The sequence below is a fragment of the Chlamydotis macqueenii genome, chromosome 7 (assembly GCF_036417535.1).
Source record: "Chlamydotis macqueenii isolate bChlMac1 chromosome 7, bChlMac1.mat, whole genome shotgun sequence".
Taxonomy (NCBI): Eukaryota; Metazoa; Chordata; class Aves; order Otidiformes; family Otididae; genus Chlamydotis; species Chlamydotis macqueenii.
In genome coordinates, this window is record NC_141562.1 from 8,005,924 (window position 1) to 8,024,720 (window position 18,797).

At 36.4% G+C, this 18,797-nt stretch overlaps 1 protein-coding gene across 2 annotated transcripts in view; it reads right to left on the reverse strand.

The window, feature by feature from the left end:
- Positions 1-18,797, reverse strand: part of BMPR1A (bone morphogenetic protein receptor type 1A) — an 84,050-nt gene that overhangs the window by 7,951 nt on the left and 57,302 nt on the right. For both annotated transcript variants that reach the window (XM_086752170.1, XM_086752169.1), the window contains 6 exons: positions 16,397-16,604; positions 6,172-6,334; positions 4,063-4,165; positions 2,414-2,513; positions 1,197-1,296; positions 112-256 (listed from right to left, as the gene is read on the reverse strand). In XM_086752170.1, coding sequence (XP_086608296.1) covers positions 112-256; positions 1,197-1,296; positions 2,414-2,513; positions 4,063-4,165; positions 6,172-6,334; positions 16,397-16,463 — 678 coding nt within the window. In that variant the 5' untranslated portion in view covers positions 16,464-16,604. The remainder of the gene's footprint in view (positions 1-111; positions 257-1,196; positions 1,297-2,413; positions 2,514-4,062; positions 4,166-6,171; positions 6,335-16,396; positions 16,605-18,797) is intronic.

The following is an 18,797-nucleotide window of genomic DNA, read 5'->3' on the forward strand; positions in this document are numbered from 1 at the left end:
AATTAACATACTGTATGGATAAACTCCTTTGTTCTAGGAATTAGATACAAACCAAACCTTATATTTGTTGGAGAGCAGTTCAGTGAGGAAAAATTTTAGTTTATGATTTACCAACAACGGTAGTCCCGATCCACTCCCAGAACTCTGAGACTGGTCAATAAGGTCTTTTAACGACTCTCCAGCTGGAATAAATGCTTCATCTTGTTCTAAGTCACGATTATAACAGTGCCTCTTTGACATCGACTTACAGTAATGCCTGCAAAAGTAACAGGAGAAGTTATGCTGAAGTCCAAAACACTCAAAGTATGTAGTAAACTGAGCTAGGAAAACAAGCTATTTAAATGGACAAGTTATCTTAAAAGGAAAAAAAAAACCCAACAGATTTTACTGTGTCTTTTTTTTTTTTTTAGAAATGTAACTTACGTAGTTTTTTAATATTAAGAAGTTGTTGCAATGCATGTAAAAGCATGTCTGTTTATTTTAAGTCAGGTGGAAAAGCAGCATTTTTAACAATCAGCTCACTGCCAGTGTTACTAGCATAACATCACTGGTTTTGGTTTCAACCTTGATGGAACCTTGAACCACGGCAAATGAGGCTGACACATGCACATTTCTGCTGAAACTGCCAGAACAAGGATCACCTCCCGCACAGGGCTGGAGCTGACAGGAGCAGGTATACTCTCTTAAACTGTACACGCATGAAGTGCCATAGCTCAGCTGGTCAATTACTTCGTTTTGAAATACAGAAGAAAAAGGGAAAGTTATAACACACATACTTATTGCTTTAGGTTTGCAAAAGCACTGAACAGAGATCTGTCTCAGAAGTACATGGAATTTAACTATCCAAAGTGACTGATTATCCAAAAACATTTATGTTTTCGCATAAGAAAAGCACAAAAATATTCCTGTTTACTGGATGTTATAGCATCAAAGTTATATGTAGCTTAGAAAACTGTAAACACTTTGTAGCCAGCGGAAAGGATGAAATTCACTTAAATTCTATGCTATGAACATTTCATTTTGCCTAGCAATGCAAACTGCTATCCACAGAAATGTGAAATTAAAATGGTTTCACTTCCAATCTATTTTTGTCAGAAATACATCTGATTAAATGAGTTCATTTACAAAAAAACCATTCTGTTTGCACTCATTTGGGAAATTAAAAACACTGCCAATAAGGAAAGCACTTTTCTTACTTGTAACAAAAGCAGCTAAATAAGATGATCATGACAATTATGCAGACTGCCATAGAAATCAATACTGCCATCCAACGAATGCTGCCATCAAAAAGTCCATCTATTTAGAAAAAAATAAGAAAAAAGGGAAAGTTTCTAAAGTCTATTAATTAAACACATATTATTCAGGCATGATAGTTACATATACTGTATATATGAGTGTGCACAAACTGAAACACAGGAGGTTTTATCTGAACATCAGGAAATTCTTCTTTACAGTTCTTTACTGTGAGGGTGATCAAGCACTGCCACAGGTTTGCCCAAGGAGGCTGGAGTCTTCCTCCTTGGAGATATTCAAAAGCTGTCTGATCATGGTCCTGTGTAACCGGCTCTAAGCGGTCTTGCTTGAGCAGGGGAGCCGGACCAAATAATCTCCAGAGGTCTTGTCCAACCCTCAACCACTCTGCGATTCTGTGACTGTGTGGAGCAGCTTGCAAATGTCAGAAAGGAGTAAGACAGCTGATGCATAAAATGTATCAATTAATACATTACACAAAGTTTGTAATGTTTTAGTACCAAAGTAAGTTTTTACACCAGAAAAGTAGAGGTAATTTAATTTGGATGACAACAACAACAAAAAATTTAATTTGAGATTTTGGAGTTGTTGGTTTTGCTTGACTCTTCTTTCTTCTTAAAAATAGAAATGAAGGATTTACAGCAGTAAGATTCTGAGAAGGTATTAAACAACAGTTAAACCAATACAACTTGTCTAGGAATGAATGACTAAGTGCATGAAGATATAAACTATTTTCACTGGGAACAATAGAAATAAGAGAATGAATTTACAGTAGATAACAGTTAACAACGTTAGAATACTTTTAAAAAGACATTCATAATGGCAAAAGCACTGCAGAGATAAGGAAAACTATTTCAAAAAGACAAGACAAGACTGTGGAAACAATAAAAGGATCAAAAGATGATATGTAAGTCAAGATACGAGCAAACTGAGTAAGAGAATAAAAATACGAGGGACTGATGGAGGAAAAGATTAGAAGTGGTAGAAAAGGAAAACTGGAAATACAGTGTGAAGTGTAGTACAGAGCTTCATATAAAAATTACTTAGTAAGGAAAAAGAGATCTCTAATTACATTTTCTCCTTATTTTTATCTGTCGATCATGAAAAACAGAATCCATACAGCATTTATTAGTAGCAGTGTGGATATCTAGGAGTTGTTTACCTGTACTATCAAGTGGTGGTAATGTCGGTTGTAAATCCTGATTGCAGAAATCAGTCCGACAGCACTCAATTGTTCGACGTAATTGTGCTTTAGGTGAGTCCTGTTGAAAGAAAATGGAATAAACACTGAGATTTTGAAGTGATCAGCTAGGACAAGGACAGGTGATGCTACTGATACAACACAGCACAGACAAAATTTTAAACTGTTTTACTTAAAAAAAAAAACACCACCAAACCAAAAAACCCCAGTTCAACCTCATAATTTAATGTATGAGACAATTTCACAGTGACAGACAAGCATCATCTAATCTCTTTGGGTGCATACATTCTATGCTCACATTTTAAAATTTGTCACAGAACTTCCAAAATTCATGCACAGAAATAGATGGTTCTTACTTAAGTTGCCATCTCATACATTGCAAAATTGTAAGCTTGGTCAAAAGCAGTTAATTGTATGTTAAACAAATATTGCTCTTAAGACAAAAAACCCAATCCCTTTAGAAGTTTTTTGCTTGCACTCATCACAGCACCGGATGTTCAAAAACATCTTCAGAACACCATATAAAAGATGGAGAAGCATCAAAATTAATCTGAAGGTAAGACACCAATATAAATACAAGAACAATTTCAGGAGGTCATCAAGACACTTCAGGTCTGATTTGCAGTAACTCTAAAACATTCACAGCTGTTAACTGAAGTCAACAGTGCTTCCAAAAAGCAGTGCTACTGACAGCTACAGTATATAGAAGCTCAAGTCCTAGAGATTTAAAACTGACGATCCAAAACAGTGATAGCATTTTTTTTTTGGGGGAAAAAAACCCAAACTAACAACCCAGCTGGTGACTACGTCTGAAAGCTTTGTTTAATGTAAGCAATGTCACCCCCCACCAAATAAATAAATAAAATCCAGTCTTCCAAGACAATATTCATTTGTCCAGTCAGTGTTATATTCCTGTCTTCTAAACAAATCCTTGCTTTATTAACTGTGTTTTCAGTTCCAACTTCTGTAACAGATAAGGAAGTTCTAAAGGCAGCAGTCTACTTAATTACACCCCTTTAAATCAAAATCAAGTTATATTCATGCAATTAATGATACATAACTCCTCTAGAAGGGAAAAAAAAAGTTATACATGGGACATGAAAACACACATTTGACAAACTGTGTGTACACGTCCATGAAACTTTAAGGGAGCTCTTGTGTAATCTGTGAAGAGAACTCCTTTTGATTATGCTCTTGCATCGAATGAACTGAAGGAAACAAGAAATTTCAAATTAAAACAATCAAGAAATTCTGCATTAAAACATAAACTACTCAGATCAATTAGGCTGAATATAAAATTGTCTCTTCAACTGAGGAAACAGCTGACAGAAGTAAGAGGTTGATGTCCCCGGCTGTCTTTGTCAGTGGCTTACAGATACGTGCAGAGAACTCCAACGCCTGCGTTTCTATGCCAATCTTTGCTCAAATGCCATCAAGTGTCCTTCTGTCACTACTCACCCACGACCATTCAGTTCCATTCTCCTCAGTGGTAAATGGCAACCACAAAATTCTATGATTGCAGTTGTAAATTACAAAAATACAAACTGCTCATGCTGTTTCCCTACATAATCTCCACAGAGATCTTAAATTTTTCTATCTCATTTTTTTACCTTGCACTGGAAATCTGAACCTTCATACTTCATGCAACCAGAAGCAAGTGTGGGTTCTCCATGTTCATCTTCCTCAATGATAGCAAAGCAATGCCCATTAGTTCTGGAATAAACACATCAATTGTGATTTACCAACATGTTTGTTTTTTAATATGGAGCATTAGCTGACCAGGAATCCATTAAGAATACTAGAATGGCAATACCTAGAAAAATTCTTCTTTAACACAGTGGTTACCATACAGTTTGAGAACAAGAGACCCTGAGAGTGTTTTCAAATAGAACACTGTAGAGATGTTTTCTCCTGAATATTGTCTTCTAGTATCTTCTCAGCCCCCTTCAAGATTGCTCCTATCCAAACACACACATGCAATTATTCAGAAACTGACAGGGTGGGAGGAGCAGAGGCTTACTGACTACAATTTTAGAGGTTAAAACAAAAATAAACCCCACTTGTGTCTGTTCTTGAAACTGCAATGAAAAACTCTTGGAGAAATCCAGTATGTGAAAGGTGGCTACTTCAAGGTCAAAAGCTCAGCTACGCTTTTCCCACATAAGCTCTTTCAAATATTCACTCAGCCTTTAGGGCAAAACAAACCCCAAATCTCACTTTCTGAAGTTGACAGTAACAAACAGATTACACTCTTAAAAAAAAACCCAAAACCCCCCCCCCCCCCCAAAAAAAACCCCAAGCACTTCAATTCCCCATTATTTCTTTATACAAATGCTTTGATTTCTACACTACATGAAAACGTCAACAATATTTGTAAGGAATCCCAAACCAGTTTGCAACAGTAAGTCTGTGTTTTCAATATCTGTAAAAATAAGATTTTACTAGGTAAATCAAAATTAATTCATTCCCTCAACACAGACACTAAGGAAAATAAATCCAGAAGTACCTTTGTCAAAATTTTTTATTTAAATTAATGCAAAGAAATGCAGATTTGGAAAGCATAATGCATAAAAATAACCTGCACGTGAACACTGCACAAGTGTTATTAAGTCTCTAACAGCTTTATTATCAGAACAACGATCTTACAGCCACTAGTTCAGCAGCAAAAAATGAGTAAGGCCTATACTGACTGCAAACAATAGAGGGCGATAAAAAGCACAAAATAAGTATCAAATGAATCGAAAGACAAAATACTGGCTCACAGAATCACAAAATAGTTTGGGTTTGAAGGGACCTTAGAGATCATCTAGTCCAATCCCCGTGCCATGGGCAGGGACACCTTCCACTAGTCCAGGTCACTGAGAGCCTCATCCAACCTGGCCTTCAACACTTCCAGCGATGGGGCATCCACAAGTTCTCTGGGCAACCTGTTCCAGTGCCTCACAGTCCACTTTATCTGCCAAGTTACACCTTCAGACAGGCTTAATATTATGTGTTAAAGTGAAGACTCAAATTACAGAAGCAAGCAAAATGTTTTCTATTATGTATCTTTAAGTTAATTCTTAAGGAAGAAAACAGAAGGGCCTTAAACATGGAACTGCAAATAAAGAGAAAACAGGAAAACCAAGGACATATCCTAACATGAAAAAAAAAAAATCTTAAGCAAACACATAATCAGTGCATGAGTGTGAGGATTCTTATGCCTAGCAATGTTAAAGCTATCCTCCAGTCCCTATAAGCTCAAAGTCTTTTCTTTTTACCCCCTGCCCTTTCCCTTAGACTCTACAACTAATGAACATGTAACAAGAAGAATTCTCAGTAAATGGCTATGTTGTTAACATTAACTTTTGACTACTAGGTGAAAAAATATTAGACTAAGCAAGCAGGTGGTCATATCAGAAGGTTTAGATTTGGGTCATTTAATACTCATCCCCTTCTAAAATGCCACAAGCTACCTAAAACCTCAGTCCTTCAAAGCAGTTGCCTGTAGGCAAAATGACTGGCTGCAAATGGTTTTAAGGCATGGTCAAAGCAGTATTGTTTACATACAGATGACTGCGGGTTTTAGTGCTCAGCTCTCCAGAACCAGTGAGTTTCTGATAAATTATGGTCAAATCACCAGACAGAACCTCAGTGAGAACTGTAGAGATAGTTTGCTCTCTCATGAGCAAAAATGAGCCTCTTCAAAGAGCCTCTTCTATCCTGTACGCAATACTTACATGCATGTGTTATTAATAGCATCATCTGGACAATGTCCTGAGCAGTAGCACTTAAGAAAAGGTAAGGTGTCCTCTGGAGCGAGTGTTACTCCATTTGCCTGTTTCTTTTGGTCAGGATTTGTCTTCATTCCTGTGCCATGAAGCATGCTGTCTAGATTTTCACCTGGACATTATAAAAAAAAAACCAAAAACAACAACAAAAACCAAAGTAAATATTTTTGCATCTCTGATAAGTGTTCAAGAGCTTTACAGGCAAAAGACAACAATATAATAATTGTATTAACAACTAATTGAATTATACATTACATAAGAACCTCCTAAGATTATGGCAGAAACTTGAGTCAATAATTTTATTCTAGAAGTACCTAACTCAAATATTTTTTATCTTAACACCAAATCTTCCAACCATAATTAATATAAACAGAAAGAGGATATTTTCCCTTTTTGAGGCGGGGCAGAAAAGTAATGATGTAACTGGAATTTTCTCAAGAAAGCCTCTCTCATTCATGTGTTCAGAAAACCAAAATGCTGACTGCTTGATAACCCCAACAGTATAATTTTACGCATGACTGAATGTACTTAATATGCAATTTTCTAATTTTCTGAACTGAAGTAATTTTTTTATGGATTCACATTCTCATAGAAGAGCAGTAATAAATCCACAATCTCTTGGGTTTTTTGATCTCTGTATGCATTAGTACTTCAAAACAGAGCTAAAGTAAATCTTGTTTGCAAATTAAATTTCAGTAAATGACATGATCATCCACACAAATGAGCTTTCAGAGAATAAAAATAGGCCTAAATTACAGTCCAAGTAGCCCTCAATTTCTCAACAGTAGGAGAGTTGAGCATGATTTGTTCTAGTGCTTTTGTGAATGCAGGCATTCAGAAGAAAAATTCCATCTGTTCTCTTCTTCGCAAAGAATATCCAGAAAAAAAAATTTCGGAAGATTATCTGCCTCATTTGGGACATGCTTTGTGACCACTATATGAGGTGAGAACATCTTAATTAATCTCTTCCAGCTTTATCACATATAATTTTACCAACAGAAAATCTCTTTCTGTCCATCACCTAACAGTATTCTTAGCTCAAAGTCCTCAAGATGTGAACCAAATAAAGCTAGAAAAGCTAGCTAGAGAACACACTATCACCTGCAACGACATAATTTACAGTAAGTTCCTGTGTGAGCTCAGTGTGCAAGATATGACAACAGCCAGTTAGGACTGAAAGAAGCTTTTACAAATTCAGTTATAACTAAAAAACTGGATGTATCTCAATACCTCTCAGAAAGATTTTAGTCACAATAAAAACTCCAATTTATCTAAAAATAAAAATAAAAAATATTTTGACCATAAAACTTATACTCTCTTTTTAACAGATTCTCGTGGCTTCCTGTCAAACCCACCGCACACTCACTGTAGAGTGATGAGAATATTACCTTCATGTTGTACCTTGCTTGAAATATGTGCATAAAAACTTAATTAAAACCCTGTGTAGATACCATCCTCTGCATCACTCCACTGTAACATCTACTATATAATTCAGTCAACATGCAATCAGGTATTTGCGAACGCTGATACCACTGTTCTGAAAAAAGTGGACTTACAGATTCCCTTATGTAACTAATACAGCATACCCAGAGCATTGTCCTAATTCAGCCATTTCCCTGAAAGTAAGAACACTATGCCTTTTTCAGATACAATTAAGAGTACATCCTAAGAAAATACAGCACCATTTACCTAAACTCTCAAATCACAGTCATATTCTATTTGTAACGTAGTTTTCAAACAATACTTCAGTAACACCTGAGTTAAGTATTCATGACATGTACAGACTGTTAACAAGAAGGTTCGCTGCTAGAGTAACACAGTTTACCTGTACAATAGGTATTTCCGATTTAACCAAAAAGATTTTTGCACGTATGAAATACCAACTCTTCCATCTGTCCTCTCTCTCTTTCTACAGTTTATCCCCAGCAAAAAATGAAAGTTCATTTTAATACTGTGCTACAAATGTTACACAACATTCTGTATTCACATTTAAAAGATCCTTACCTGCTCAAAGAACAGGTAATTCTACTTAACATTTAAAGGAAAAGCCACTGCATATGTACGAGTATTGTCTTTCCTTCTAATTTTTATGAACTACTAAGGTATCTTTCCTAATTAATGGTATAAAACCCTCTTTATCTTCAGGGCCATTCCACACATTAAAAGTCTGAATACTTTATGATATCTGTCTCACAGTCACTCATCCATCTGCCTACCCTGAGCACTGAATGCAGTATTTTTCAATTTATTACAAGAGAAATCAAGGAACCCTTGAAGAATGGCTTCTCCTAGCTCAGAAGAGAAAGAATAAAATTTTTGTGCAGGTCTCAGATCCTTTAAAGCAGTATTATTCTTTATAAACTAACACTGAAGCATGACTAGAGGTATAACAATCTTTTACAATAAAATTGGGATGAAATACATTTTTCCACTTATTATGATGTATTGCGTAACAAGATCTATAAAGAATACATACCAAATAAAATCCAAAATAATTAACTGCATTTTCTAAGAATCAGCATCTTTGTCTTTTGTACAGTTCACATAGGCAAAGATTTTTATTCAAAGCAAAAACAGACTACAATTTCATTATCTTTGTAATGTGCAAGAGAAACAATACTCCATGGTAGCTTGTTTTCATCTTACAGGTAATATCTGAATTGCACAAAAAAAGGTTGGGGGGAACCCAGAACCCAAACCTTCACTCTTGCATTTTTACCTTCTAAGACCGTAAAGAGAACTCTCATTAAATAGGAGTTTAATTGACTATCCAGGGAAGGAAGAAAAAGGAAAATATTGAGACTCTCTGGAATCACTTTAGAAGAAAAATTTTAATAGCCCCCATCTAGATATTATTCCTAACTGTATCTTTTATTGCAGTACTACAATTCACCCTCAACATTTCAAGAAAGTTCAGTGTCTATCTTAAAGATGCTAGGTATCAGGAAGGGAGTTGAATGTGGAAAATGTCTTCCATACACCTGAGATTTTAATAGGGCAGATTAAGATCTGAATGGGGTCACAGGATGTTTCATTGCTGTTCTTCCTGGTTAATACACACCGGGTAAAGGAACAAGAGTGAATGAAGGATATGCTTAAATGACATCTTGCTTGAGGAACCACCTAACCTTCTTGTACCAGTACTCTTATTATCCCCCATCCTCAGAGCTCCACCTCTCAAATATTCACATTGCTTTATCTTCCTTTTGGGAGTAGGACAGAGAAAAGGAGGATCACGTTTTAGCAATCTTGTGACACTACACTACTTGACGATGCAATTAACAGCTGCTTTTTCCATGACACATGCAGTTGTCAGCTCTGCGATCCAGCTAAGAAACACATATACACAAATCTTACATAACCTTCAAAGGTGTAAATGTGATGCATTAATCCACACAGCTTCAGAAGAAAAAGTTGGTAATGAAATACAATACTGATGAATTTCGGGCACAGCAAGGCTCCTTTCACCATTATTTCCTACCCTTACCTGTAAACTACACAGGGCTGGTGGGGTAAAGTAATACACATTAGCAGCAAATAAACCGTCACACACTGCGGGACTTGTTCAAGAGTCTGGATCAGTTTTAGTCTGTTTGTCCAGCCTTGAGAACAACAGTATCATATAAACATACAAACTGCTCTGTAATGTATATTTTACTACATTTCAAAAACTTGCAACATTCAATGAAATACCACATTGACTGTGAGCTGGAACATTCTCCTCTTCTCCCACAACCACAGCATAAGACAGTAAAGAGAAACAGGTGATGGGACTTCAAGTCCCCAGTTCATCATTTGCTCTGCCCCATCACAACACTGCCTCATACATAGTGCATCAACTTTCAATTTCTAGAAGTGTGAACAACCGCTACAGCAAGAAGGCATTAAAAGGGCTTTCAGTTTAAAACTAAAACATTTTAATAAAAAAAGAACAACTCCTGTCAATGTATCATAGAATCACAGAATGGTTTGCGTTGGAAGGGACCTTCAAAGGTCATCTAGTCCAACCCCCCTGCAAGGAGCAGGGACATCCCCAACTAGATCAGGTTGCTCAGAGCCTCATCCAGCCTGGCCTTGAATGTTTCCAGGGATGGGGCATGCACCACCTCTCTGGGCAATCTGAGAAAGGTTCAGATATCCAGCCCTTGATCGAAAATATAAATTATTCAAAGAACTACCTCTTCCAATCACTGAAAATAACTTACACTATAAAATGTATTTTAAAGAAGAACAGTATACTAAAAATCCCACTATGTTAGAAAAGTCTACTTTAAAGTATGGCTTCAAATACTAATGTAACATGGATAATCTTTAAAAGGTACTGCGTCTGACAGTGAAGTGTTACTAACCACTAAAAACTGAGCTAACTTGGCTGCAACTCAATGCTATGATATATGTATAATTCCATTAAGTCTTCTGATCTAAGAAAAGATTTGTATAACCCATAAAACAGCAGCTCTATTAAGAAATGCAGAAACAGAGAGTAGTAAGTGAAAAGACAACAAATACAAAAGCCGAATTATGTCTATAGTTTCTTACTTAACTGTATCCCCTCTACCTCCACAAATGAAGTCGCAATGCTAGAACTAGTAGCCTACAGCATTCAAGTTGTTCAATAGCTTTCTGAATTCATAACGGTATAATTACTATAGATGTTCCACAGAAAAACATTTTTATTCCAGAGTAAATTATCCTTAAAGGGGATTTATCCTAGCATAACTACAGTACTCTCAGCATCTCTTTGTAGCTATTCTGATCCAAGCCTGTAAAACTCAATAAATCCAATATTCTAATAAAAAGAAAGACCACCTTCCCCTGCCTTCATGCTGATGCAAAAGCTGTTCACCAGGGCTCACTGACGCTCAGGGCTTGCCCACGTTAGGCTCTTTTCATAAAAGATGTAAGTTTTATCAAAGCTCATTATGTTAGATAGGCCTTCCTTACAAAAAAGACAAACCTTGAAATTTTTATGTGGTAGTTTTAAACTACTTTTTCTTGCTTTAGGATGTAGATACTGAAAAATCATCCACTCCAACAAGCACATTTCTTCTTTTTGCCTATCACAAGCTTTCATAATGACTTAACATGTATCAATATGTGAATTAAATCTTGGTGCAACTGATATAGCTTGAGTAAAGTATTAGTATTTTTCTTAAAACACAAAATATTTAAAAAAAAAAAAAAGAAAAAAGTTTTATGACTGCAAAGAAAATATCTTAAATGCTTGTATGAGCTCTCTGTCTGGCATTTTAATCATAATTCTCCTCATAGTGCTTCTTTATATATCAAGCCTATGATCTTGGAAGACCAGACATGTTAGAAGTAGCTCCATCTAGCAGAACTGGTTCCTAAAAATCACAGCATGTTCCCAGACTACTTGTTTAAAAACTCTCTCTACCACCCCTCCAGCTGTCCCAGGAGCTATACCAGTGCTCAATACAGTCTCTGCCCCGGTACCTTCCCAGTCAGCAATCCCCAGCCTCTGCTCTCATTTCCCTTCCCCAAAAAAGTCACTTCTGAAGAAGACTACTCTCTGTTTGTATGTATTCAATACAAAAGCCAGAGATAAGAAAACTTTACCTGTATTTTACTTTAAAAAGTACACTACATTCTAATTTAAATTAAATGGATTTTTAAAGAATAAAGTTACTTAAAACTAAATGTGAAATTATAATAAAATAAATGTATAACCTTTTAATAACACATTAAAATAACTTTAATCAGACAAATATTTAACAATACGTGTTTGCTGCCAATGTTTTTAAGACAGATGCATCCACTGGGGAAATCACTGGTAAAGAGAACTACACTGTCTTCAAGCAACAGATCAGCTTCTGACAACTTGAAGTTCCTTCTGCAGATTTTACAATATTTTCTTTATTTCAGACCAGTTTATATGTTTAAATTCAGTAACTATTTCACCTAAAATTCAGAAAGTGCACAAAAGTTTTTTAAAAAGTAACATATTTTCTGATCTTCGAATAAAAGGAAGTATGACAGTGAAATAAAATCTCAACAAATTTTTCTCAGTTCACTAACAGACAATGCCAACTTTAATAAGTCTGTTTTAATATTGAATATTAACACGAGTTATTTTTAAATTTAACTTTTAATAAACCTTTCTTCATACATATTGAATGTTGTTAGTACATTTTTAGTCAAATAATTTACAAGGATTAAAATACTGGTCTTCTGCAATGTCCCTGACGAACACAAAGGTGTGATGAACCACATATCTAACATTGTATCATATAGCAAACTGACAGTAACAAAGTACAAAATTAGGAAAATGTATTTAAGTATACATTAAGTTCTTCAACTCCTCCGTTACATACATTGATTAGTTATGCTCATCAATGTATCATAGAAACAAAGAACTAACTCTACTTGGCAGTAAAACTGGTTCTCTGAACTAGAAATCCACACTAGTGGGAAGACAAAAGCCTATTTACCAGGGTCCTCAATGGCAACTCAAGCTGATAAACTGTTGCCTTAGGTGAGCAAAAGTAGGTGGATGAAGACGCAGAGCAAGTCACAGGCCTAAAGATATTGCAAAGGCCTTCCATAGCTAGAAAAGATACAGAAATGTTCTTATTGAAAAATTTGCTATTTAACCTAGCCATCTGTTACCCAGGTTTATTTTTCATCATGTCTCAACACAAGTGAAGAAGTTCCATAAGCTGTAAAGAAGACACAATCCAAAGGGTAACCTGTCCTCCTTCTCCATAGAACCAACCTGAGAAACAGCTGCTGTTCACCAATAATTTCACAGAACTGCCTCTGTTTTTCTGCTATTGCTGTAAGAATATTTTCATATTAATCAACACATGCAGCCACTTGCTTTTTAAAGTTACCTATTAAAGAACCTGCTGTGCATATATACATGCACATATATACAGACACCCTTGCTATTATCATTCTCTCAGGTTTTGGTAAGGCCCGAGATTCCTATCACTCTGAAGAAGGCTCCAAAAATAGTGAAGCAGCAAACCACTAAGCTGGGTGCCAGTCACTGAAAGTGGTGTTTCAACTTTCTTGCTTTTCCCTCCTCTTTCGCTAAATCACATTAATTTATTTCAGTTCCTCATAAAGTGTCTTCTCCACCTCTATTGGTTCCTTTATGATGCATTTTTGTAATGTCCTGCACATATTTTCCTTGTTGAATCTATTATTTTCACTTTGTATTTCCACTTTTTAGACTTTTTACCTTAGATTTCCTCTTTCCTATAAAAATTCCAAATATTTGATAACTACCAGCTTTATTCTTTCCTCTCCTCGTGAACACAACTCCTCCATGAATCTGACACGCAGAGAGACTTGACTGTTTTTCTACTCACCATCACAAGAAACCAGGAATAATTCATATGTTTGAAGAGACAAGCCCTTAGGCAACTTGCATCAAAGAACCAACAACATTTCAGTAAGCTCAACTTTCCCATGGCTTTCACAACTCACACGGTATTGATCTGAAAGTCAGAAACATTCCTAAAACAAGGCAATTTCTTCTTTAGAAGCCGAAAAAAATATTTACAGGGCCTTTAAATTTAATTTAGCTTTATTATTTATTAGAAGCTATTTATTGAAGCATTATTAACAAATGTGATAATGGAAGGAGTTAATGTAATTTAATTTTAAGTCACTATAAGACCTGTATATTGGTATCATTATTTCTATTTAGAGAGAAAAAAAATTGTTCCTTCAGTTGCTATTGCCTTTGAGTAAAATGCTGAATATTCACTAATGCAAAGGGGTAACTATGATTTCAGTAAAAAAAAAAACAAACCAAAACACAACAAAACAAAGCGTATCACTTCCAACCTCTTCAGGGGAAGAGGTTAGTATCTGCTGCAAGAAGCAGCAAAACTGCTTGAATACTCCTAGAACAAGCTCCACTAGAAATCACTATGTCTGAGAGTATTTCAGAGTGGAAGAGACCTCTAGAAGTCACCTGGTACCACCACCTGGTCAAAGCAGGACCAACTTCTAAGTTAGACCAGGTTGTTTAAAGTCATTCTGGTTAAGTTTTGACTATCTCTAAGAATGGATATTGCACAACCTCTCTAGGCAGCCTGTTCTAATGCTTAACCACATTCATAGTGAAAATGTCTTCCCTAATTTCTCACCAAAGTTTCCTCTATTGTAATTTGTGCCCATTACCAGTCTAATCACCTTAGAGCTATCTGTAAATATTTCTAAATATGTACTATAAATTTCAACTACAACCAAACTAGGCTATTTCTGTCTAAACAGACTGAGCTATTTCATGCTAATTAAAAACTGTATGTCCACAACACGAAGAGGAATTGGTCTGGAGAATTTCCCTCTCCCAACTTAACTAATGTAACAAAGACAGAAGAACCATAGATTTATGTTTGTTTTGTTGCTTTCAACCTTGAAATCTTTGCTACAACAGTAAAGCTTCAAACCAAGACCCATACTCTTCCCCACTCCTGAAATACATGTGTACATGCCTACACATACACACACACACACACACACACACAGAGTGAATTAAGCCAAACATGAGTGCTTAAAGCACATACCTAGAAGTTAGGAGACACTATTCTGAGCCCCCATAGGCTAAAAAGATGAAAGCACTCAAATAACTTGGCAATTATACAGGAACACTCATCCAGCTTTGGAAGAAAACTGTTTACAATTCTGCAGGCTGTACTCAACGATACAGAAGCCTTCAATGTGCTCCTGGTAGCCTCCTGGACTGAACTCCACAGGAAATTTGAAAAGAAGAATGGCAGTTTTAATATCTTTAACAAAGTGCAATTCTACACAGATCCAGAAGACACTTCCATTTCATAAAATCTTAGCTGTGAATGTGTGTGGGAGGGTACTTGAAAGAGCTTAAAGATGATCCTCTATTCACTATTCATGTAATTCAGGTCTTTGTCTAGTTGACAGCTCATCCTTGGTCAATTTCAGATAAATATACCTTCAGTGTAATTTATATTTACTGCTTAACAAAGGTTTGGGTTATGTTTAAGGTAGTGTCTTGTGCTCTAAGTACTTCCCCTATTCAGGTTAGAAGCTGCAGCAGTTCCCAAACACACCTTGGCACTTGGTTACAAGAGGATAAATAGAATAGTAGCACAAGGGAAGAGGTAGGATCAAGTGGTTTGGAAGGGGCAGGCCCATTACACATTTGATGCAATTCTGCTCTTAAAACCAGCTGTCAAGCTATGTATCAAGCACAGTCCTGATAGAGACAGCTCTGCTAAATTCTTCAATCTAATATTGCAGGTATATACCAGAAACAGAACATAAAGATTGTCATTTGGGTACTTACCAGGCTTCCTCCACTCTCTACTTTAATGAGTTCATTGAATTGTTTTTCTTGAAAGTAAAAAGCTCAAACAGTATCTCAAAATAAAATCAAGCACTAAGCAGTAATTGATGTAAGTATGAAAAGAGAATAAAAAACCCTTTTATATTCAAGTATTAAAACGGCAGTACCAAATTAGTCTTGTCTATTTCCCTCAAAACACAGGGAAAGCTCTATGTACTCAACTCAAATGTGAGAAGTGCACAGCTAGGAGAAGAAGAAATATTACACAGTTAAAAGTCCCAATGATAATGGGATTTTCAGAAGTTTTTGATAACTGGTGGCTGGAAAGACAACAGATGTACAAACGAGTATTTTTACTAACGGAAACTCAGGCTATTGTGAACATCCCATAGCCTCACCTCAGGCCATCCAGTGGGCATAACAAATTTATTTATATTAGTTACACCACACTATCTCTTGGCTGCTAAGAGCATTAGAAGGCATGGGCAACTGCACACTGCAATTTCTTCAGTGGGTCAGGTTTAAAGGGGTTGGAAACTGAAATAGGAAACAGACAGGAAACTGAAATTCAGAAAGGCAAACCTTCAATTCTGCTGCTTATATAACTTGCTCTACGGTGTACTATGCATTTCTGGTAGTGTTTGTATTAGCAAATACTTAAATAGACCTAATCTATACTAGAACAACACATGACCACTGTTGTGTCCTTTTTAGGGAAGCGTCTATATGGCATGTCAGGCAGATAAGCCACCTGCCTGTAAAAGAACAAAAAAATCCTCCAGATCCCAAATGAAAAAAAAACCTACCCCAACCACTAGAATACATCTCAATTACAGATGAGAAGCAAACTTATTTCAACTAGTTCATATTTACCTTGCACATAGAGAATGATAAGCAGATAGGCTCCAAGCAATCGCTCATAAACCGTCAATCGAGTCATTGTTCACTTTTAATCCTTCCTTTGCAAGGCAACTGGGCTCTTGTACTTGACAAATGTTAAGCTTAGTCTGTCAGTGAAGCCTAGTACAAGATTTGGTGCTTGACTGCAAAGATGCCTTTGTAACTTTTCCAACTTCGTTTCCTGAAAGAAACAGCAAAACAAAGTGTTAAGAAACTCTCTGTATTTCTGAAAAAAAAAACAAAAAACCCTCGAAATTTTTCACGACACTGATCATAACCATGTGGCTGCAAAAAATAATTCAAAATGCTTATGTTTATTAAGATTAATAACTGAAAACAGTAGGCATATGTACTATCCAACTGAACAGCAGGGTTCTTCTGAAATACAAATTTTTGGTAACAACCCACAGGAATGTTTTTATATTCCTATCAAAAACATTACCTATGTTAACTCAATAGTCAGAGCCATTTTAGATTCTCATACAGCTATCATAGGTAATATTCAACAGATTAACACATAACTCTGAAACCAATTTTCTTTAAACAAATTAAAATTTATACTCATTTTTTTCTTAAAAATGAAACTCAGTGATGACTTCCCATAATATTGTGGGAAAACAGCAACATGATGTCAAGCCACCAGTTGAAAACGCTTGCAGAGAAGCATTGCTGCAGTAAAACTCCAGTCTTTCTGCCAGATGAAAGCTAAATTTTTATTAATCTAATTTACTTACAATGTTACTTTTGTCTTCTAGAATAGTAAGACGTCTTAAAAAAGAAGCACAATCTCATTTAAGATTTGAATGAAGAAATTAATTTCTCACTTAGCATCAACTAAATTCCAGTCCCTCTTCCCGTAGACTACTATGTTATATAGTGTTTTCTGGAGAAAAGAAAGTTATCTCAGTTTCCAATAGCAGTGAACATTTATTATTAAATTCTGTTAACTTCGATTCAAAATCCCGATATCCTTCTGGATTCCCAAATTAATTCCTACTGAAAAATTATGCTACTATATACACACACCATCAACTCCAAAAATAAAATATATTTTTACTCATTCAGTGTATGAGCACATATCTAAGCCAAATTGCATAAGAAGTTACTTTTTCAAACGGCAATTTTGCAGTTTTGCAACTTTTTCGCAAAGCTGCAGTCACATTCTGCTTAACGAACTTTCTACAGCGATTCACAAGGGAAGCGTAATTGGGCCTCAAAGGACTGAAAAGCAGCTCGAACACCTAAATAGTTAATCACAACAAAAGCAACGTTGCACAAAGATGAACAGAGGAGTGATTTTGCCTTTCCTCGGCCTCTTGTTTCGGTGGGCTTGACCCCCCGACCCCTGTCAGCCTGGCGCTGCTCATGAATGCCAAAACTGGCGTTTGCTCAGGGATGGGCTGCAATTACTGTTGGTGGCCGCTTCCACCATCAAAATAACTCAATCTGTCTGTTGGTGAGACCCAAGAACTTTTCATTTTAATTACTGCTTCGGAGGCATTTAACATGGAGGCAAATTAGCGGCTGAGTCGGGAGGTGTCCGTCACTTTCAATTTCGGTGGGGCCAGGACAGGCTGCCCCAACCCCTGGCCTACATTTCACACGTCTCTGACTTCTCCCTAATGAAGCGACAAAGCGCCTCCGCGCCAGAGGCGAGCTCCGGGCTGGGCACTGCTCCCCAAGCACCGCAGTGGCCTCAGCCTTTGCTGGGATTATTGCCAAGTTATGGAGGGATGGACTTGGAACGACACGCTTTGCTGATGTCCTAAGCACTAGTAACTTCAAAATAAACTTCCTGGTTAGGCAGAGGTGAAAGCAGTACAGTAACAAAAATATTTCCTCTCTTTAGTGCTTCCTAATCACAAGAAACCAGACCAATTCTGAGAGTTGACAGGGAACATGCTTCTAGCTATAAAAGCATCAGGCCAGCAACACAAGTCTCTAAGTATTGCTTTATTCTATGCTTCAATTGCAATGAACTTCAGCCCTCAATAAAACACGTGAAAGATGAAAACTGGCAACAAAGGCTTTATTTACAGTATTACTTTTGCAATCTATCAAGGAAAAATTCCCACTAATAGTGTGAGATATATTTCAAAACAATTTCTGTCTATCTGCTCCATGCAAGTCTCAGTAAGGACAACATATTCCCACTGTGCCACGTTTTCTGATGAGCCTTGCTGCACCCACAGCACTAACTGTAACTTTTCACCATTGGACAGATGAGCTTAAGCCACTGATGAAAAACTAGCAATTTACAATAACATGTCCCAATATGAACCATATGAACTGCAGTGTGGACATGTCCTATTCTACCGCCCACACTACAGAAGCAACAAAGCTGTGTCAAAAACATGACATGGACTGGTTGAGG